Source organism: Pseudorasbora parva, chromosome 23 (assembly GCF_024679245.1).
Source record: "Pseudorasbora parva isolate DD20220531a chromosome 23, ASM2467924v1, whole genome shotgun sequence".
In the NCBI taxonomy this organism is placed as follows: domain Eukaryota; kingdom Metazoa; phylum Chordata; class Actinopteri; order Cypriniformes; family Gobionidae; genus Pseudorasbora; species Pseudorasbora parva.
The window spans coordinates 20,933,824-20,956,987 of NC_090194.1; the positions used below are offsets into that span (position 1 = coordinate 20,933,824).

At 37.9% G+C, this 23,164-nt stretch overlaps 1 protein-coding gene across 3 annotated transcripts; it reads right to left on the minus strand.

Annotated features, from left to right (window-relative positions):
* Nucleotides 1-5,651: 5,651 nt before the first annotated feature.
* macir (macrophage immunometabolism regulator) lies at nt 5,652-22,189 on the minus strand. Of its 3 annotated transcripts, XM_067433603.1 has the most exons (3): nt 22,041-22,180; nt 8,921-9,606; nt 5,652-8,033 (listed from the first exon to the last, which is right to left on the minus strand). In XM_067433603.1, exon 2 carries the CDS (start codon nt 9,597-9,599, stop codon nt 8,967-8,969), a length of 633 nt encoding a protein of 210 aa, XP_067289704.1. In that variant the 5' UTR covers nt 9,600-9,606; nt 22,041-22,180; the 3' UTR covers nt 5,652-8,033; nt 8,921-8,966. The 3 variants fall into 3 exon arrangements, with proteins under 3 accessions (XP_067289704.1, XP_067289705.1, XP_067289703.1); XM_067433604.1 differs by having other exon boundaries at nt 5,652-9,606; nt 22,062-22,189; XM_067433602.1 differs by having other exon boundaries at nt 5,652-9,606.
* Nucleotides 22,190-23,164: the final 975 nt, after the last annotated feature.

Genomic DNA, 23,164 nt, shown 5'->3' on the forward strand with positions numbered 1-23,164 from the left:
ATTATTGTATCTGAACCATATAAAAAAATTGATAAATATTTGGCATGTTTCACTGTTTCATCTCATCAGAAATAAAACACACACAATAACCCAATATGCTTACAAAATCTTTTAATAATATTTTAATAAAGGTTGTCGAATCTCAAAAAATGTTCATTGTATTAACTCAACATTTTAACTTTAATGAACTCAAAATTTTAAGGTAACCAGGTAACTTTTTTTCTAAATATTTTTTATACGTTATTGGATAATTTTCATTTTTGGGTGAACTATCACTTTAAATGCTCAGTCCAAATTTCGGAGTGTCTGAATTGGGACACAGCCTGAGTATGCTACTATGAATTCGGACATACTTTTGTTACATATAGCCTACTCTTTTTTTCACCTAGAAGGCTATGCGATTTCGGATGCAGTCTTTGTTTTCATATGGCTCAGTCAATGGGAAAGCAGATTGCTGTTGTTTCTTTGAGGAAGCTCCTTTATACTGCAACTACTCCAGCAGGTAATTTGAAAATGTGAATGAACTTTATTTCTCATATTCTGCAATTGACTAATTAAAAAAAAAGTTAGAATGAACTAGAAAAGACACTAATTTATCCATGGTTCCCCTTGTTTTCCTCAAAGATTCCATTCGTTTCTCAAATATTAGTTATTAGTATCAATGCGATGCCATCGACATAGCTTTTGAAAGATGGCAGTAAAGCATAGTGTAAACAACTCACGTGAGGAATAACAACGCCAGAAATGAATTCGGAATCGCATACTGGCATAGACTGCCGGTCAAAGTTAGTAGTATAGTAGTCTACAGGTCCAGTTGGGTTTCTTTCCTCAGAAGAATAGCGACATCCAGCGGATGTGTTCATTTTCGAGTAAGTGTTTTATTGTATTTAAATTAGTCAACATGTTTTTTTTTTGTGTTTTTTTTATTTTTTATAAAAGCATGTAGGCCTACATAATTTACCCGTTGGGGTACTTTAGACCTGCTGTCAGACTGAAATCTGAGTATATTCTGCTGTATAATAGCTATTATAGAATTTATGCTATAGGCCTATGATGTTTTACATGCTTAGAATATATGTCACTGGCTTAGTTTTGGCTAACACATGACCAGTTATACTGCCTCATTGTCACTCGTACTACCACCATGTATTTTTTATATTTTGATTATATTGTGCACTGTTTATTGTCGCTCCCTAAAATATGTCCATTCTAACACAAAAAGTCTGACACAAAAGTTAAATTAACATGTGCATTAATGCATGCACAGGATAAAAAAACAAAAAACAAAATAAACACACAAAAAAAGTGTGGATATACAGTATGTTGCTCACTTTACTACATAGGACTGAATAGAGTAATGAGCAGCACACAGCACTGAGATCTAGCAGGACCAGCACTGATATTTTGCCTGTATTTGTATTTAAGTAAATATAATGTATTATCTGTGATGTAGTATGGAAAGCCGTTAAATCCATTTAATCCATAAAATGTAGGCCTACTAGCCAGAATCTATTTTTATACTTCTACTTATTTTTTTAGATAACGATTCCATTAACTAGTACTTGTTCATTAGCTAGTGCTTATTCTTTAGATACTATACCTTTTTAAAAAGATATTAGTCCTTTTTTTAGATACTGTCTGGTACTCATCCATTATTAGTACCTATTACTTATTCATTAGCTACTAGTGCCTATACTAGTACTTATTCCAAGGGTTGGGCAACTATGTAATTTTTTCATGTCAATATTATGGATTATCAATATATATTTGTGATCCCCCCCCCCCCCCATGACCATATCCCAAACATCAAAATATGCCAATCCCATACCTAAAAAACCCCCAACATATTTACATATACTGTAATGCAAACTGAAAACCACTTTAATGTATTTATCATTAATAGGCTAGTTTATTTAGCCTATAGCATATTTTAGCTTATTTAAGCTACAGCTCTCTATCAGTGAACCTCCTCGCAAAATGTAACATATGACACTGTTTTATCATTAGAATATAAGCATTTCAGTCAAATATAATTTATGCAATATGTCAAACCTTTAATCCACAGCAACAGTTTAAAAGTAGTCCAACAGGAAACTGCAGACTTGCTGAAACCACGAATCCTGACCCTAAAAAATTAAACTTTGACAAAGAAGTAGTCTATATGACAAAGAATAATGTCCTATATATCACAAATTTGTTCAAAGAATTTGAACAAATTTGTTTCAAAGAATTTGTTTCTTTGAAACAAATGTTCACCCTAGAGAATACACAGCCCTCTCTATATATTTATATATTGTCAGAAGAATAATGCAATGAATTTCACTAACATTGATCAATTTCTTAATTTTTCACTACTGCTTATGTTATGAGGCCTTTCAAATAGCCACAGGAGGTCACGCCAGTGTACCTTTTGTGCCGGTCCCAAGCCCAGATAAATAGAGAGGGTTGTGTCAGGAAGGGCATCTGATGTAAATCTTTTGCCAAATTCATTATGCGAATCACGAATATGACTTCCATACCGGATTGGTTGGGTCCCGGGTTAACAACAACCGCCATCAGTGCCATTGACCTACAGGGCACTGGTGGAAATTGGGCTACTGTTAGTCAAAGAACGAGAGGAAGAAAGTGTGTTAGAGGGAGAAGGCGTGTCCGTAGGCAGAGAGAAAAGAGGACAGGCAGGAGTTTAGGACTGAAAGTAGGGACTTTGAATGTAAGCACAATAACAGGTAAAGGCGGAGAACTGGTAGATATGATACAGAGGAGGAAAGTTGACATTCTGTGTGTCCAGGAGACCAGGTGGAAAGAGAAGCATTGGAGCAACTTACTTTAAACAGTTGTATAATGGTGTAGACAGGAAGAAAAATGGAGTTGGAGTGATCCTGAAGGAGGAGTTTTTGAAGAATGTTCTGGAGGTAAAGAGAGTGTCAGATAGGTTGATGAGTCTGAAGCTGGATATTGAAGGTGTGATGTTGAATGCTGTTAGTGCCTATGCTCCACAAGTAGGTTGTAAGCAAGATAAGAAAGACAGATTCTGGAGGAATCTTGGAGGAAGGGATGCAGAGTGTTCCCAGAGGTGAGAGAGTAGTGATAGGGGCAGATTTGAATGGACATGTTGGGAAAGGGAATAGTGGGGACGAGGAAGTGTTGGGCAGGTTTGGTCTTCAGGAAAGGAACCCAGAAGGACAGAGGTTGGTAGACTTTGCTTAAAGTATGGAGATGACTGTGGTGAACACGTACTTTCAGAAGAGGCAGGAACACAGGGTGACATGGTGACAGGAGCACTCAAGTGGACTATATCTTATGTAGACGCTGTAATCTAATGCGATTGTAAAGTAGTGGTAGGTGAGACTGTAGTTCGACAGCATAGGATGGTGGTGTGTAAGATGACTCTGGTGGTGAGGAAGATGAAGAGAGTAAAGGCAGAGCAGAAGACAAAGTGGTGGAAGTTGGAAAAGGAAGAGTGCTGTGTGGTTTTCAGGGAGGAGCTGAGATAAGCTTTAGGTGGTCAAGAAGGGCTTCCAGATGAATGGACTACTACAGCCAAAGTGATCAGTGAGACAGGTAGAAAGGTGCTAGGTGTGTCATCTGGAAGGAAGAAGGAAGATAAGGAGACTTGGTGGTGGAATGAGGAAGTCCAGGAGAGTATCCAGAGGAAGAGGTTAGCTAGAAAGAAGTGGGACAGTGAGAAGACAGAGGAAAGTAGACAGGAATATAGGGTGATGCAGTGTGAGGTTAAGATAGAGGTGGCAAAGGCCAAACAAAAAGGATATGAGGACATGTACGCAAGGTTAGATAGTAAGGAAGGTGAGAGGGATGTGTATTGGTTGGCGAGGCAGAGGGATAGAGTTGGAAAGGATGTGCAGCAGGTTAGAGTGATTAAAGTTTGTTTTGACAGGGGACAGGAGGGTTAGGGAAAGATGGAAGGAGTACTTTGAGGAACTGATGAATGAGGAAAATGACAGGGAGAGAAGAGTTGTAGACGCAAATATTTTTGACCAGGAAGTAGAAAGTATTAGCAGGGGTGAAGTTAGGAGAGCTTTGAAGAGGATGAAGAGAGGAAAGGCAGTTAGTCCTCATGAAATACCAATGGAGGTATGGAAGTGTCTAGCAGAAATGGCAGTAGAGTTTTTAACTAGGTTGTTCAACGAGGTTTTAGAGAGTGAGAGGATGCCTGAGGATTGGAGGAGAAGTGTTTTGGTGACGATTTTTAAGAATAAGGGAGATGTGCAGAGATGAGGAAACTACAGATGTATTAAGCTGATGAGCCATACAATGAAGTTGTGGGAAAGAGTAGAGGAAGCAAGGCTAAGGGGAGAAGTGGACATTTGTGAGCAGCAGTATGGTTTCATGCCAAGAAAGAGCACTACAGATGCATTATTTGCTTTGAGAATGTTAATGGAGAAGTACAGAGAAGGTCAGAAAGAGCTGCATTGTGTCTTTGTAGATCTAGAGAAAGCATATGACAGAGTGCCAAGAGAGGAGCTGTGGTATTGTATGAGAAGGTCTGGAGTGGCAGAGAAGTATGTTAGAGTGGTCCAGGATATGTATGAGAGCAGGTGAGACAGAGGACTTCACGGTGAAGGTGGGACTCCATCAAGGATCGGCTCTGAGCCCCTTCTTGTTTGCGGTGGTGATGAACAGACTGACAGATGAGGTCAGACAGGAATCTCCATGGACTATGATGTTTGTGGATGACATTGTGATCTGTAGTGAGCAGGTGGAGGAAAGTCTAGAGGTGGAGGTTTGCTCTGGAGAGAAGAGGAATGAAGGTTAGACACAGCAAGACAGAATACATGTGTGTGAATGAGAGAACCAAGTGGAACAGTGAGGTTACAGGGAGAAGAGGTAAAGAAGCTGAAGGATTTTAAGTACTTAGGGTCAACAGTCCAGAGCAATGGGGAGTATGGAAAAGAGGTGAAAAAGTGTGTGCAGGCAGGTTGGAATGGGTGGAGAAAAGTGTCAGGTCTGTTGTGCGATAAGAGTACCAGCAATAATGAAAGGAAAGGTGTACGGCAATGTTGTATGGTTTGGAAACTGAGGAAAAGACAGGAGGAAGAGCTAGAGGTAGCAGAGCTGAAGATTATGTTCCCTCAATGGCAAGGGTGTGAGGCATGGGCATCGGCCAAACAAGTGTCCATGTTAATACCCTTTCTTTATAATAAAGCTTTCACTGATCGCTGCAATATAGTTCAGATCTATTTCTTGACCCTCCAGCTGAGGATAATAAAATCTTTTTTTTTCTCGTAATCTTTTTTTACATTAGCCTAAATACAAACTCACATTTAGTTTTTCTCCTGCAGACATAGGCTACCCTAACCAAACCCACTTGAATCAGCCTTCCAAATGTTCAATAAAAACAATAAAAGATTTTTACATTTATCATTTTGTCATCTTGTTTGTTGTTTTACATTAAGTTTGAGGTTGTTTATTTATGATTAATTGTTTATTTTAAATACATTTCTGTCATCCCTTCAGACTCCTGCAAAGTTAGCTGAGGGCCCAATCTCAAGGTTCTGAACCGACCGCTGGCATAAATAAAGCACTTTTTTTTATTATTTGAGTCTGTCTTAAAGGGCATTTACTGGTCTTATGACCGATAATAAGTTTACAAGTTTCATACTTTCCCTGAAAACACAATGTAAAATACACAATGCAAAGAAAACAGTGTTTTATTTATATCAAACAAAACTCAAACTTTGACAAAAACAAAAGATAAACGTTGACAAAAACATTGCAGAGGGTAAAAGAACATTTTAAGCATTGAACATGTTCAGAATAGAAGTTAACATAACAATATTACATGTGCATTCAAGTATTCTAAGACAAACTAAGTCATGCCTTCTGGATAAATGATGGATTTCTTACTGAAGGCACTGCAGCCAGTAGTGGTTTCTAACACATTTTTATTCATCAAGAGGTTAAAATCTACAAGTGCTGAAATCAATTACGTTGTATCCCTCTAGGCAGAAGTATTTCTTTAAATAATTATTATTACTACATTTTTGACAAAAAGAGAATACAACAGTTTGACATTTTCAGTGCATGACAGGTTTTCAAGCTTAAGATTTTATCCTTGTTGGCTCTGAAATATCACAGAGGGCGTTTGAACATATTTCTTGCTGAGCATTTCCACAAGAAAAAAAAAATTCCTAAAAACGAATTGCCAGCTCTTTCAAATGCTTTTCGTTTGTCAATCTTCATGATGAAAGGCCGCAGCAGGACAGCCAATCATGAGCCTGTCTGCAGGAAAACAAACCGCTCACTTTTTGGTACTTTGGACACGACGGTCAGGCAGAAATGACTTCCGATGGAATGATTGACAGCTGGCTGATTGCTGCCCAAAAGAAATATAAATACAAAACTGGAAAACAGAAGTAATGGTGTTTTCAAAAGCTGTTTCCTTGAAAGCTCACCTATGCCTGTTATTTTTTAAATAGTGTAAATAGACTGAAATAGGCTTGATCTTTTTCACTTTATGTTAAGCATTGTATGCATTGCAGAGTATATAAATAATAAATTACACTGTTCCAATAGTGTAATGTCACTAATTCAATTTTTAACAGTAGTCCAAAGAATTCATAGCACATTAACATGAAAACTATACAACAAAACTATTAATTAGGCAATTAAAACCAATATGTAAATAAAATAAATTGGAAATACTGTAATAAAATATCACCAACACATCACAATTAATAAATATATAATGAAGGAATCTAAGGTGCTTTTTAGAGCATATTCCACCGACGGTTAGCTGAATGTAACGGTAAAACAATAGGATAGTTCAACTATATTAGATAGATGTCAGACAACCTAGAGACAAAGCAAAAATATAGAGTCTGTAATGTTTAGGGTGAAATCAAGCAATTCAGTCCAATGCATTAAAGATATAGAATAACATGAAGGAGGGTTAGAAAAGGGGGCTTCTGAAAAGTATTAAACAACTAGCAAATATCCTAAAGAAACATGATCCCGACAGAAGTATTCAGATGTCTGTAACACATATCAAGATAAAGATATAAAAAAAATGAACTCAAAAAAGCTAATGGATACACATTAAACATTGCTGTCAAAATGGAGAAATGAGATCCCATAAATCGTTACCAGTGCTTATTGGGTGAAATGGTGAAAGATTGTCTGTTGTTCAAAAATTATTAATCAAGTTCCCCCTGGACTTTGGTTTTATAGCAATGTTATCTACTATAAATGACTATAAAGGGTACAAGCAACTACAAAAAAGAAAGGAAAAAAGGGGGGGAGGGGTGTGAAGACTTTCATTAACAGATATTTCTTCTAGACAATAAGATAGTATTCAGTGTAAGATGATCCAGTGAGTCTCCTGTAAAATACTGAATAAAGAAATGAAAAGGCCATTAATGGTTTCTATATGCTAATGCTAGCCTGGCTTCTTAAAAGACAATCCTCTCCTGCACAAAGCCTATCAGAGTGTGTTTTAAAGAACATCCGGATTGTGTAACAGTCAAGATCCTCACCTGACACCAGTTACTAATGTTAGCAGAATAACACGCATGTGACTGGAGGTTGAGGGGGAACATAGGACTAAATGCATTTCTGCAGTACAGCCATTTTCACACTTAATTTCAAAGGTATAATCTTTCACACAAGCGTGCGCACACACACACACACACACACACACACACACACACACACACACACACGCATACACGCACACACTCTTGTACATCTATCTTTGTGAGTGCTAACCAACCCTTAACCTAATAATGACCTTATCCCTAAAACCAAGATTTGATTCTCAAACAGGCCTTTGACTCTTTCTTTCTTTCTCTCTCTCTCTCTCTCTCTCTCTCTCTCTCTCTCTCTCTCTCTCTCTCTCTCACACACACACACATGATGAATTAAGCAATTAAGACGCACCATTTATTGCTAATCTTAAAAAACCTCACTATGACAATGAATGTATGCCCTGTAACACACATTTTTACAATGATTTGTTGTGGGGTTAAAGGATTCATTCTGTTGTCATTATTTACTCACCCTCATGTCTTTCCAAACTGAAAAAGGAGAAAAAAACGTTAATGCAGTTTTCCTTCATACAAAGTCACCGAGTTCCATAAAAGCACATATAATAGTACAATTTCATGAAAAATGTGATTTATAAAAACATATCCAGGTTTGCTGTACTTGTTTGTAGAGCTGCACATTTTAGCCATAAATAACAATACTAATATTTATGGCGGTCTTAATTCCTTTTTGGCAGAAAACTCCAGGGAGTCATCTAAATTTCTCTTTTGTTGACAATAAATTCTCATTACAAGTTTTTGAGATGGTTTGCTCCCAAACGCATGTTAAAGCGATTCAAACTCATGATATTGAGCTGCTCGCGTGTAAAGGAACACAGTGCTGCGCTTTACACTGAAACGCACATATTTATTTATTTTAAACTGCAGCCTTTGCCATTTGACAATCGCACTAAGCCATATTTTTAAGCCGCAATTTTGGTTTTCAATTAGTCAAGCAGCCCTACCATACAAGAAGTCTACACTATGACTCTATATTACACATCTATACTATAACTTCACTATTTTCCAAACTCATCTAAAGTCTTGTGTGACAGACTGACAGGACACAGATGAAATTTCAGAGCTTCAGTATCAATTTCAACTTTTGTTCTGTTCCCCACACAAAGCTATGATATGGCTTTAGCACACTTTGAAAGTTGCACACGATCCATATGGATGTTGGCATCCAAAATTAGCTAACAGTGTGGAAGAGGGTGAGTACATAATGACAGAATTAGTCTTTTTTGTAAGAACTACTCCTTTAAAGTTTCCCCTAACTGGGCTTCAAGGTTTTTAATCACATCTCTGCTTAACATCATAGAAAATTAGTGGTCTATGGATGCTGTAGTGGGGAAGAGTGGTAAAAATCGAGGCCCTACATTGCAGCCGGGAGGGCGAGCGTCGAAGTGCTGGGCAACTGAGGACTCATGTCTTGTTGCGAGTGAACACACGCTCGCCCCGCAAATTCAGATGCTGCAGCTGGTACTGCAGCACTTCAGTGTCCGCCGGCTCCCTGAGACTCATCTTGTCCAGGTTGAGGTAGTCCAGGGACTTGGAGTGCACCCGTTTTCCCTTCAACAGGCACATGGGAAGCGGGCCATGTAAAGCCTTGCCGGGCTCACTGCTCATTAGAGATTTCAAGCAGCCGTCGCCTGAGCTGGGCATGCGCCGCCTCCTACGTCCGTTGATGGCTGGGATGTCATATGGTTGGTAGTAACGGCTTTTGGCTTTGCAAATGCGCGAGGCTCGGTGCAGGCTTACATCCACAGGTTTTTTGATGGGGCTGGGCAAGGCCTCTGTGTTGCTGCTGTCAGGACTAGACCACTTCTGGGCTAATTTAAGAAGCTCCTCACCAGTGGTGAAGCCCACTAGATAGTTGGAGTTCATGTGAAGAATCTGGTATCCTGAGACAGTACTTTTAATGGGGGAGCAGGGAGTACTGGAGCATCGGGGTTTGTCTGGTTCTGGCTTCAGGGTGCTTTTGACTTCAGCAGCAGAAAGAACAGATATGGGTGCCCTGGATGCTCCACTGGCATCCATTTCCATCTTTAGTGACATGACCTGGCTGAAACAGAGATAATACATATAATAAATACATAAAATGATACATAATAATACAGATAAAACAAGTACTTTTAGTACTTTTCACAATACACATTGTTTCAAAGCAGCTTTACAGAAAGTTGTTCTCTTTTGTACATAAAGCAAGTTTCAGGGCTGGACAGATTCAGATTGTTTTATTTAATGCCATGTCAGCATCTAAGGCTATTTTCATGGGGGAAAATTAAATGACAAAAATACAAATATCATATAAATACAATTAAACCAAGCATACAATCACAACAAGTCATATTACATATTTTTTTTAATATGATTTAAAAAAATCCTCAGGCATTATCGTACTATAAGTCCTTAAGTGAAATAACTTCCTAAAAGAACTTTTCTATTGTCAGGGCTAGACAACATGACGATTTATAACATTGTAAAATGATACAAGACTAGTGATCCTTTGTATTTAGATCTACCTATATTGTATTTGTAATGTTGTCTAGCATACATATGCGTGCAGCAGTGACTTAGACACATGAGCATTCAAAGGCAATTAAGATATTTAAATGTTTGTCGGTTTTGTTCAAAATGAGAGTATGCCATTTTATAAAAGTATTAATGTCATTCTAAAACCAGAGTAAACATAATCCTAGGTTACCTTGCTTCACGTTTCACACCGCTCATAATTTACCAGGGGTTAACAATTAATCCTTGGTATTCATAAACAGATGTTTCACATTGTACATTTTTAAACCCACATTCCTAAACATTGGGTTAATGTTCTTGTTTCTATATTTGTGGTGTTAGTGTTATTACGCAGAACATAAAATATCTAGCATTGCGCATCCCCGTATTGCAGACTTTACTATCGGTTTTAAACTGACTGGACATTTCGGACTAAAGATAAGAAAGAAGTCTCTTCTTCATTCAAATTGTTATGTTTTCTGTCAGAATTTGACATTTTTCCTCTCAAACGCTGAATTTACTCTTTATACAATGTGCAGTGTTTTAGTGAATGTCCAAAGTACACAAATATGGATATTGGTTTGGTTGTTGTTTGCCAAGCGTCCAGCAGTAACACTCAAACACCGCTCCGTTTCACACTGTACAATGTTGGCAGCGCAATGTGAGGTTAACACTGCAAAAGCGGTGCTAACCCTGCTCTATAAGTGTGAAATATTCCTTTACCCAGGGTTAAAACTGTCTTTAGACTGACGATAACCTAGGGTTAAGCGCAGTGTGGTTTGCTTAGATTTAAGCGAGTAAACAGTTTTCACACATTTTCTACATTTCCTGTTTTCTACACATCTCAGTTCTTCAACAACAGCCAGTGGCGTAACTTTGTTTAAAAAAAATGGGTGGGACAGTCTCACAAAAATAAGTATAAATAGTACAAGTGTGCAATCTCGTGAAATGTATACGTCAAAATGAGCTTTGGCCTGCATAATACACAATATTTTCACGTGCCTATGATACACACTTTATGGCGTATCATAAGGGGGGTAGCATTGCTAATACAATGTTATATTAGATGTAAAATATGCACTACAACAATTGCAGAAAAAGTGGTATATTAAGATGTCCAAAAATCAATTAAATAGTTAATTTATTGATATAGATCTTGTTTAATTATTGCATATAAACACAATATAGCATTAGTGTATAAAGCAAACTCGTATTTTTCTTCTCATCAAAACCGAATATCATCAGTGGTTGTACATCAAGAGCAGGGACAGTTTTTGTGCAGTTTGTTTCGTGATTTCACCGGAACAAATAGAAAGTCTCTGCAACAGCGTTAAGCGTTAGATTAAAGCGCTCGTCTGTGTGAAGACTGCATGCACAAGCCACAAGAGAAATCTGCACCACTGATTACAACGGCAACGAGCGCCAGATCGCCTCTTATTTAACAAACAAACGGAATGATGTTCTTCTAGTTAACAAGAAATTATGTTTGTATTAGTTAGGTTCATCCCTGCAGCAAGATGTTTCAAAAAGTGGTGGGGACATGTCCCACCTGCAAATTACGCCTATGGCAACAGACATCATTGTTGTAAACTAATTCAACCCAAGCGCTCTTTGATGACGTGGCTGATTACGTTTCTGGTGATAATCTGTCAACCATAGTCCTGACATTGTGATTGGTCCGAACAGTTTCTGTTCGGGCATAATAACTCCTCTACGGATCGAGTCCAGACCAAGCGGCAACCTCCCGCGATCTCTCTCGAAGCCAATACGGAAGTAATGTAAACTGCAATTCCTCAACTGGCCACTAGAAACAGGCTCCAGAAGGGAGCAGAATCTTATAGAGTGCCGAAGTTCTGACGTCACTTTGTAGGCCAAAACGTGGAAGTGAGTTAGCATTTTAGCACTTCCGGTTCCCTCGCTCAAAAGTCTATGGGTTTTTTGAATGGGTTTTTGCTAAATCGCCTGAAATAAGGTCTGTGGTTAACAAAGCCTCTAAATATTTTCACGTTTTGTTCTATGACATAAAACACACTAGTTCTAACCTGCTTGGGATTTTTTTAAACTTTATTGTGTCTTAAAATCGGCGGTTGCTAACAAGTTGCTAAAAGGGACTACATCCTTTGGCCGGGACTTTAGACGTCATCGTAACAAACAGGAAATCTCACCAGCCCGTGTTTCATTCACTTTTGAATTCTGTAAATAAATGTTTAAATGGGGGGTGAAATGCTGTTTCATGCATACTGAGCTTTTTACACTGTTAAAGACTTGGATTCCCATCCTAAACATAGACAAAGTTTCAAAAACTAATGTTGGACGTTTGATGGAGTATTTCTGTGTTAAAAATACAGTTTCTCACAAGTTTCGGCGAGTTTTTTTCGAGTATGGGTCTACTTGACGTTAATAAGAGCGGAAGGTCCTTGTATGGGCTGTACGGGCTCTTCTCCCGGTAGGGTGCGCGCGCGCGTGACTAGCGCGAGAGAGAGGAAATGCACGCTGTAAACAGTCTCTCAGGTGCAGATCCAGTCGTCCGTGAACACTTATGTGGCGCCGCGCTTCTCTTTATTCCTATGGGTGACGTCGAGCGACTTCAACGCTTCAGCACAGCATTCCGGGAAGGCAGCGCTGCATTTGAACCGATTTGAACGCAGAAATGACGGGAAGCTTCACAACATTGTTTCAGTTGCATCTCAAAATGGATTTACACGCCACTGCTGTCAGGACTTTACTAAATCATACCAAAGAAGTGTGTTTTTGACGGAGCATTCCCAGCGATAAAGGTTCGGTCCTGCTTTGGAAGCAGCCGGTGAGTTAACTTAAACTGCTTCAAATGTCTCTGCTATTGGCTACGCATGAGTAAACATCAGTAAACGACACGATCGTGTGCCTCGTCATTCAAATGCGCTAACGGTTACTCCATTGTTGTTCTCTGTATAACGTTACAGTATTCTGACGTGCAAAACCGTTTTGCTTGCTACTTCTAAGGTCTAGTCGCATACAATAGTCCATAAACCGAATCATGTCCTCATACACTGCGAGTAAACACACAGAAATGTGGAGAGGCCATTAAATACAGTAACTTAAATACCACAGAGACGGACGTCCTGATGTTGCCGTTTCTCCTGTTCAATTTATTTCAGCCTCAGATTTGATTCTGGATCATTATCTGTATTAGCTGAGATAGCCATGGGTTTTTCCACGCTTGAGGACGTCACCGCTTTGCGCGCTTGTCATTCTTTAGCTCCGCCCACACGATACGCCTCCAGGCGCTCGTTTTTTTCCGGAAAGACTCGGTACAGCCTATATTTCTTTTATAAATATGATAAAACTAAAGACTTTTCGGAGATATGAAGGATGCAATACTACTCTATAGGTACTCAAGATTGACATGAGATTGACTGAAACTGAGTGTTTCACCCCCCCTTTAATAAAAATACAAAACTAGCCCGCGTTTCAGCCTCATGTTCTTAGAAGTTTACTTTTCAGTTAAAGGGGTACTTCAGCGCTGGGAAGATGAATCTGTATTTAAACTGGGTCATCAATGTAGTAGAAATGTGAAATTATTTTTGAATTTGGTGCTTTCTAGACTGAGAAAAGACAGAAAATGTATTTTTGTCTCATGGGGATGAAAGACTACAATTCCCAGAATGCTTCGCTGCCCTGTGAGGCCATTCCCAAAGCCACCTAAGTTACTGGATTACTGTGACTGAGTTGGAGAAGACACTACAATTAAAAACTGAACGTGTCTGTTAAATATAATGAATGAGTCACCGCGCGAGTATCACAGCACTGATCACTAACTGAAGGAGTGAGAGAAATGAGCTCGTGATGAGAGCTGAGGTAATCGCGACTACACTCGCGGCATACATTCACAACGCGAGTTCAGTCTGGCGCTTTTCAGTTCATGCCTTTGCAAGCTTAACTTTAATAGAAATTAATTTGAGAAGTCAAAACACTTACATTGCTCACCATAGCTCCGTTTAAATGAGTGCCTGCAGCTGCCTGCTGAGCTCTCCCTGCAAGCTGAGTGTAACCCATGAGTGTAACCCATCCCCCATGCGCGAGTTCAAAACATGCGGAAATGGCTCCCTCTGTTGGCTGTAGTCTTTAGCCTTATTCCAAACATTCCTCCTATGATGCAAATATCGTCAATTTGCATCATAGGAGGAATTTTTCCAGAAACAAAATGCATAAATCTCTTGTCTCAGGGGGATATAAGGGGGGAAAGCACAATCATTTGATTATACTTCAGGGTTTCTACTGATACAAAGCCATATGCTAATCGCTGAAGTAACCCTTTAATATACATAGTTTTATATATATATAGTCCTTTCAAATAGTGGTGTTTCCAAATATTGTTATACACAGAAATCTGTGATATTAAGGTAACCGATTACCAGTTCTTCATTTCTGTGGAGAGACCGTAGTGTTTTGTTTTGTCCTGAGATGGAACCACAAGTCGTCGATATGAAAGCTGCACTGTTCTACATGTCCAGATTTATAGTGGTTCTCTCCTCAATATATGATCAATCGTCTAAGAAATGACATACGATTGTAAATGGATACGGCTATAGCTTACGTCGTGAGTGCTTCTGAGGTGGTAAAAGCTATTTTTTTTCTGCCGGATTAGCAAATGGTATGCAAACATACAATCAAACATAATACAGTGAAAGATTCTTCAAAAGATTCTTTAAAGTCTATTTGGGGCACGATGATCAGGCATAATAGCCTAATCTTAATCACAAAGACAATAATATTAAGCTTTATATAAACTAACAAAATAATAAAAGAATAAATAAAACATTAGCAAACGAGAAAACAAATCTCAGAGAGGCAAAAAACGAAAATGGGCAATATTTCTCATGAAAAAGTGGATAAGTGTTCATACACAGCGCAGATCATAATGAGCGAACGTGTTTTTAAATAAAGTTTGAGGAAGCTTGATGATGACGTAGATCCGCGACTGTGTGCTGTAGTCCGTTTATAGCCTACCGTCTGCATTTTATATCTGACGGCTTTATTTAGGCTTCAAACGGTATGCATGTTGGATTCACTTGTAAAGATTATCTTGATAGACAAAACGTGTAAGGGTCATACTCATAACTCTTTGTTGAACACAGATCTTATTTTTTGCGATTGTCCAAAAGTCTACGGGGAAAATGCATAGGCTTTTGATCGAGGGAACCCATGCGCCGCTAACTTCCGGGTTGGCCTACAAAGTGACGTCATGACTTCGGCACTCTATTGAGCCCCATGTTAAACTGCCCAACTTTACAGCAGAAAAAAACATGTTTACAACCTGGTACAAATTGTGGTTTTTGCCTATACGGCTAATTTTGACCTTCGTGACAACTGTGAGGGGGGTGAATTTTTTTCTAACTCATTCGTTTACGTTATATAAAGCCTTAAAGTTCTGCATAATTAAGGGCATGGTTACAGGTGGATAGCCATTTATCTGCCGCATCCTGCCCAATGTCGTGATACAAGAAATGTCAATGTTCATGGTGGTTGAGAAGAGCTTAGAGCAGTCAGCTCAACATCATAGAGACTGGATTATAACTCTTTCCTTGCCAGCGTTTTTTAAAAAAGTTGCCAGTCACCGCCTGCCTAATTTTCACAACATTTTCATTGCCCCCAGAATATTTTTTTGAATAAATATCTGAACATGATATATTAAAATGAGCAGGGCCTCTGCTTCTAAACAAACAAAAATAAATGTTTTATTCTAGTTTCACGCATTCCTTTCTATCAACACTTGAATGTGGGTAAGTTTCATAAAAAAAGCATAATTTTGAACAACATTTCTACTGAGAAAATTTCTACTGAGAAAGCATTTCTACTGAGAAAATCACTTTTTTGTCAAAGACTACGTTTGGATCGGATTCATAATGATAATCAAAACATAGATGGAGTAGATCGAGTCCATCAAAGCTTTACAGTCCTATTCCTCGTCCTGGGTCGACGTTTCATTCAGTAACATTAGACACTGGTTTCGATTTATATACTGTTTAATGATTGCATTATTTTACATTTATTTGCATCTGCTTACATATGCTATCATTTATCTCTGCTTCTTTTTCCGCTGTTTTGATCCAGAGATCCAGTACTCTTTCACAAAATGTGTAACAGTGTAAAACATGGAAAGCCTGAAATTTCCATCAATGGTGGGGAAAGAGTTAAGATTAAAACATTGTAGGATAATTTCTGAATGTTGAATATCATTTTGACAGAAAGAAAACATATAGAAGGAGTGAAATAAAACTTGAATCTAGCACTTGGATTTCATTCAGATGTGAAATAATGCTTCCAAAACCTGTAAAAGGAAGGTTTTAGGCCTCCGCTTCTGGTTTGACATGATGCAGCATTTCTACTGGCGATGATGATATTTAACAAGATTTTGGCAAGCATAAAGATTGAACAAACTTGAAGGGGACTTTGCATTTCTACAGACTTTGACGCAGGACTGATGCTGCATGGGATCAGGTACAGGAACACAGAGCCCACTTTGGCTCTCTTGAGGTAACTCTGGCAGTCCTGCAGCGGACAAAGCTCTAAGGTCTGCCAGAACATGCATATTAATGTGGCACATGTTTTACACCGGATACATTTTATTCTGAACTATACTCTTAAAAAATACAGACTCAAAGTGTGATGTTTTTTGTTTGTTTGTATATCACAGTGTTTGAATCTTTGGCTAGCGGAAAGCGGTTCCTTGTTTCTTCCAGTTTTTCCCCCATATCTATCACAGGTGGAGTTTAAATTCTTGTCACAGTCACCTCTGGCTAGCTTAGTTGGGGAAAATTAAAGGGGTACTTCAGCGCTGGAAAGATGAATCTGTATTTAAACTGGGTCATCAATGTAGTAGAAATTACTAGTTATTTGTAAATAAGTAGTTATTTTTGAATTTGATGCCTTCTAGACTGAGAAAAGACAGAAAATGTATTTTTGTCTCATGGGGATGAAAGACTACAATTTCCAGAATGCTTCGCTGCCCTGTGAGGCCATTCCCAAAGCCACCTACTTGATTACTGTGACTGAGTTGGAGAAGACACTACAATTAAAAACTGAACGTGTCTGTTCAATATAACGTTTGAGTCACCGCGCGAGTATCACAGCACTGAGCACTAACTGCAGGAGTCAGATAAATGAGCTGAATGAGATCTCATGATGAGAGCTGAGGTAATAGTGACTACCCTCGCGGCATACATTCACAACGCGAGTTCAGTCTGGCGCGTTTCAGTTCATGACTTTGCAAGCTTAACTTTCATAGAAATTCATTTGAAAAAGACTTACATTGCTCACCATAGCTCTGTTTAAATGAGTGCCTGTAGCTGTGAGCTGAGCTCTGAGTGTGATCTCCCATACCCCATGCGTGGGTTCAAAACATGCGGAAATGGCTCCCTCTGCTGGCTGTAGTCTTTAGCCTTGGGCCAAACATTGCTCCTATGATGCAAATATTGTCAATTTGCGTCATAGGAGGAATTTTTCCAGAAATAAAATGCATAAATCTCTTGTCTCAGGGGGATATGAGGGGGGAAAGCTCAATCATTTGAATATACTCCAGGGTTTCTACTGATACAAAGCCATAAGCTAATCGCTGAAGTAACCCTTTATTATTCAGAAATACTAGGCTACATACAAGACTTAGCGCTAAATTCCGATGTATTGCTCCAATCTGCTTGTGCTGAATACCTTTTCACTAGGGGTGTGCACGAATATTCGAATAGTCGAATATTCGATCTGTAATTAACATTCGAAAACTAAAAATACTATTCGAATTTTATTTTGTTAATTGGCTGGCAGTAAATGCAGTTGTAGCAGATATCAAGTGGTAGCCTCAGGACAGAAGGACAGCCAAACATGGATGAGATGAAGGACGTGCATTTATTTACTTTAAAGAAAAACTAGGTTGGAGCAAAATTAGAAAACACACACACACTGGAAGGCCTACTGTTTCACTCCGCACTTCCCCCGCTGCATTCAGTCAGACTGAGCGCGAACGCTTAAAGGGGAAGCGGATAACGCATCCTAAGGTGCGCCACTAATTAAGGCCCCACCTACAACAATTGGTAGGAACTCCCGACTGGAACCATTGAAAATTAAACATAAATAACAATGAAAGGGTAACATTAAGTTGTGATGAAGTTAAAACATTTACAAAAATATTTATTTCAACACAAATAAGTTAAGGTAAAATAAAATAATAAAAGTAGGATGACATAAAATAAAAAGTCACAAGCAACTGGCTACACAGTGCATCCATGAGAAATCCCTCTAAATATCGCAGTTATATCTCAATCCACTGGGTGGCGTTGTGGAGCAGGTTAATAATTTAAGTGCATTTGATCACAATGTCGTCGTCTGCCTCGCAATGTTTGGAATTAACGTTACTTCGATGAAAATTGAAAATGCTGTTTGCACTATGATGAAAATGCACAAAATGGAGTTACTTTTGATGAAATCAATTACTGAAACTGAGTTATAATGATATCACCACCACAAACGAGAATCACATGAAATCCAAACACCAGTGGAATGAGCGATCACTGCTCAGGAGTGCAGGTAAGCTCATCTGTAGCTAAGTTACCCCGAGTGCGAGTGAGAACTTATGATAGCAAAATGATCTCGAGACAAATGCTTCCTTTAAAGTTCTTTGAGGGTTTATGAACAGAAAATACAAAGTTCTTCACTCAGACTTCACTTAACCGATATCTTTGTCTCCGCAACGCCTGTCAGTGGCGCATTTTCTCACCCGAGAATAATATCATAATCCAATAATATTATAGTTTATCCCTACATGAAAATGTGAAACAATACAAAGTAAACACATCAGCCATATCAAACACACGCACACACAGGTCGGTAGGCTATAGCCAATTGACGTTTGTGTGTGTGTGTGTGTGTGTGTGTGTGTATACGTCACGCTAACTGACGCGCTCTGCGCTCGTGCTCCTTGAGCTTATAATGCTTTTGTTCTTTAGGCATTTTTTTACACACTGTTTAATGTTTTAAAAACCTTAAGATATAACGTAAGCGTGTTGTGTACATTGCCTAATCATAAGCTTGTTCAGAAATGGTGACGACATGTTTAGAGAAAAAAAGAAAGAAACATCTCTCATTTTCTCAAAATACCTAATTTAAATAAACGAATATTCGAATATTCGATTTTTATGAGCCCAAATATTCGAATACAATATTTTGGGAAAATGCCCATCCCTACTTTTCACATTGATGTTTTATATCAGTGTGAACAGATCATGGTCCTGAATTGACCCGTATGCAAAAAAGACCTATAAAAAGACGTCATACAGCAGATTGTCATACTGAAGTAAACACAGAGGACATTAAAGTAAGTGATTACATGTTTATTTAAAGTGTGAATAGATCAAATTTACGTGTTTGCAAACAAAGATGAGAATGCGGCTTCTTAAAAATGTATATACACTTCTACGGTTCTGCAGCAATCTGTAATATAAATCTGTTTATTTATTTAAGTTTTTTATTTTTCAAATTATTTTACAATAATTTGTTCTAGTAAATATTATGCAAATTGAACAGAAATTTAATTGTGGCAACTGGTTATGTGTGTGTTCTTGATGGAAGAACAATGGTACATTTTTATGAGCAAATATAATAGAATCAAAGGCTGTCGAGTCTCAATAAAATCACAGTCCCTGCGTCCCAATTCGCATACTATCCATCCTAAATAGTATTCGAAAATAGAATTAGTATGTCCCAAATCGTAGTATGTTGAAAAGAGTATTCCAAAGATTCCCGGATGGTTTACTATTTCCGGTCCGAATTCGCAGTATGGATCGATGGGCACTCTAACGGCTGATATTGCCCACAACCCATTGCGAGTTGGACGAGGATTCGATTAGAACTACAAACGCGGATAAAAAGCGTTAAAAAACTACAAACATGGCGGATGTGCGAGTTCGACGGTTAAGTAGAGAAGTTTAGATAAAGGGGTTTGAGTGACCGACTATCAATATTTAACCTGACAAAAATATATTTATTCAGTGTTGTCACATTATATTTCACCCGCAGCAGCATTGAGAACTTTTGAAATGACACGTTTGGCCATTAACTTTTAAATGCATCATTATATTTAAACTGTAAATACATGAAGAGAGTCTCTGCATTAAAGACCCACAAATGGCAGATCAACGAGCGTCTTCATTTCTCTCCGATACGGTAGGAGATTAAACTGAATGTGGAGGATTTGAACTGTGATGAATCTGACGATGATTGACAGGGCAGATAAACGGTGACGGGATGCACGTAACTAAGCGACAGAGTCCGTTAAAGATGGCGAAGTAGTATGTCCCGAAGCTTGCATACTTTTCTGCTACACACTCAAAAGTATATACTTTTTCTTCACAAAAAGAGTACATACTTTTAGGACGTAGTATAAGTAGGCGAATTGGGACGCAGCAAGTGTCAGAGTATTTACATTTTCCCCTATACAAATTTAATAATTTGACATTTGTGTTAATATATTGAAATTATATTGCAAGTAAATTAACATCTGCATCCCAATTCAAACTTAATGATTTAAAAAATGCATTTTTATGACAAAATATGTAATATTAGCAACTGCACTTATTTATGAAATACTGTATAGTAATTTGAGCTGGTAGCATACTTAATAGGTAAAACTTAACTTAATAGTAAATAGTGTAATATCCTATTTTCATTTGATATAAATACGAAAAAATAATAATAATTTTAAAAATCTGGATCACTTTAGAATAGGTATAAATATTCACTATTAACTAGTTAAGCATGCATATAGGCTGTTTATTAGGCTAGTACTAATAAAGCACATTAATGCTTTATTCTGCATGACCAATCTATTCAATCTATTCTAGATTCCTTATATAAAATTACCTTAGTATTAATAAACAGTAATTATGAGCTTGATGGAAAACTCCTTGTTGTTATTAGTGAATATTTGTACCCTAATCTAAAGTGTGACCAAAAAGGTATTAAAAAAAAAAGTGAACAAATTGAAGATCATATTTGCACACTTACTAATCATGAATATGGTAGGCTAATTAATAATTTGCTATAAAATGATTATGCCATCAGCCCCTCACTAAATAGTAGTTAGTGCTAAAATTTCATTCTTATTGTAGAGACCAGTTCATAGTAAGAATAAAATTAAGGACAGAAGGTCCTTTTAAAATCTTCCTCTGCAGGAGAGCAAAATAAATACGCAAATATTCTGTGTGTGTGACATATTTTAGCATAACGTTATATGTAAAATATCAGTAAGTAACTACTAGCCTGTAGTCCACCACGCTGGGTTTAGTTTATTCACCGTGACATTCCCAAATATTAAGTCAAAATGAAAAAGAGAGGAGTAACATAATACATCCAATACTCATTAAACAAAAGACCCAGCTTCTACTTAGCTCAAAAAGAACAGTGGTGGTTTGTACAGTACAGAAATGGAAATGTGTTTTAATAACAGACAGAATAAACCCCGGGAAACCAGGCCAACGCATTACACTAAAAAATTAATCAAATAACAACGTAACATAAAAATCATGCGCGAAATTGAACACATTGTAGATTGTGTTTGATGTAAAAGAAAGAATAATGATGATATAAGGGATAATTCTGAGGGTTTAGTAAGAGGAATCAGCCAGTTTCATCCTGTTTCTCCTCCTGATGATGATAATGATGATGATGCTCGACATCTATATGGGAGTCAAATACTGCGCCGAGTACAATAAAACACGTTCATATGTAGCATAAAAACGTGTTCATCGACGAAAATCAAGTAATGGCAATATAAACCAAAGCAGACACCCGTCCTCCACACACTATCTTTATTCTGGGCTGTGTCACTGCCACCATTTCGCGATTTACAACAGCAACACGGGGATTTAGCATTACAACCGCAGCGCGCGGCTAACATACAACGCTCTAGTCATAGATGTGGAGAAATGTAATGAAGGAAACGGTGTAAAATCAAACCTGTTCAGAAAGACTGCACACCTGCGCTTGAGTGAACCATAGACGAGATGCCTGTCAGAGGAGTGGAGCGGCTCCAGCGTCTGCTGTCGACACCAGTCACGTGACGCGAGCACTGATGCTCAAGGATCCAGTCACGTGATGTGCTGAGGGTCGGATCGGAGGCTCTTATGTAAAACCATGGTTCTCAAATAAGGGGCCGGTGTTGCGAGATTTTTGGTTTCTGAGATTTTCGGTTTCAGTGGGCGGAGCTGACATGAATATTCATGAGTTTCCCGCACATGCGCGTGAAACTGAGAATTTTAGCTTGCTCCTCCTTGTCTCTCAGCAGATATAATCTATTGTTTCAAAAAAGGTAAATCGTTTCAATGTCGCGCGAATTTATGCCTAAACTTCAATTGTTTATTGTGTTTACGAAATATTTATTAGTTAGCAAGTTTTGTGCAGTGGTAGTAGCTATACCTGAATGAAAGATTGCAGGCTTTAAGCAAACTTCAACTAGTCGTAGCCTACTGATTTCATTTCGTTGTGATTTTCCTTTCTTTGTACCATGATGCTTTAAAACGGTATTTTAATAATTTTCATATTTTTTCATAAACCTGTATTTGTTTATGTGGACTAAAAAGTTAATCTATCCTGGTGTGATTTGTTCTTAAATTCTTGTTCATTTTTATTTATCAAATAACTTAAAACCACACACAAGCATGAATGTGTTGCTTTAATATGTCTACAGAAGTACAATTTGAATTAAAAGTGTCATGAGAAAAGTCTGCCTGTTTTTCTTTAGGCTAATAATACTGTTCAAAGGTCTTTCTTTTTTATGTTCACCAAGACGGCATTTATCTGATTAATAAAATTAAAAAATATTTTTACCAAATGTATTCTTTATATTTATTTTATTTTTTTATCTTGTGATGGCAGAGCTCCAGTCTTCAGTGTCACATGAGTCCTGACCCTTCAGAAATCATTCTAATATAGGGATTTTCTGCTCCAGAAACATGTATCACAGTTGAAAATGGTTGTGCTGCTTTTGCTGCTGTTTTCCGGATTCTTTATGAATAGGTAGTTTATTTGAAATATAAATTATTTGTAACATTTTGTCTTTACTGTCTTTTTGTTGTTGTTTG

Excerpts from the sequence above, each read along its gene's own strand:
- macir (XM_067433604.1), bottom strand. The coding sequence starts at position 9,599 with ATGTCACTAAAGATGGAAATGGATGCCAGTGGAGCATCCAGGGCACCC.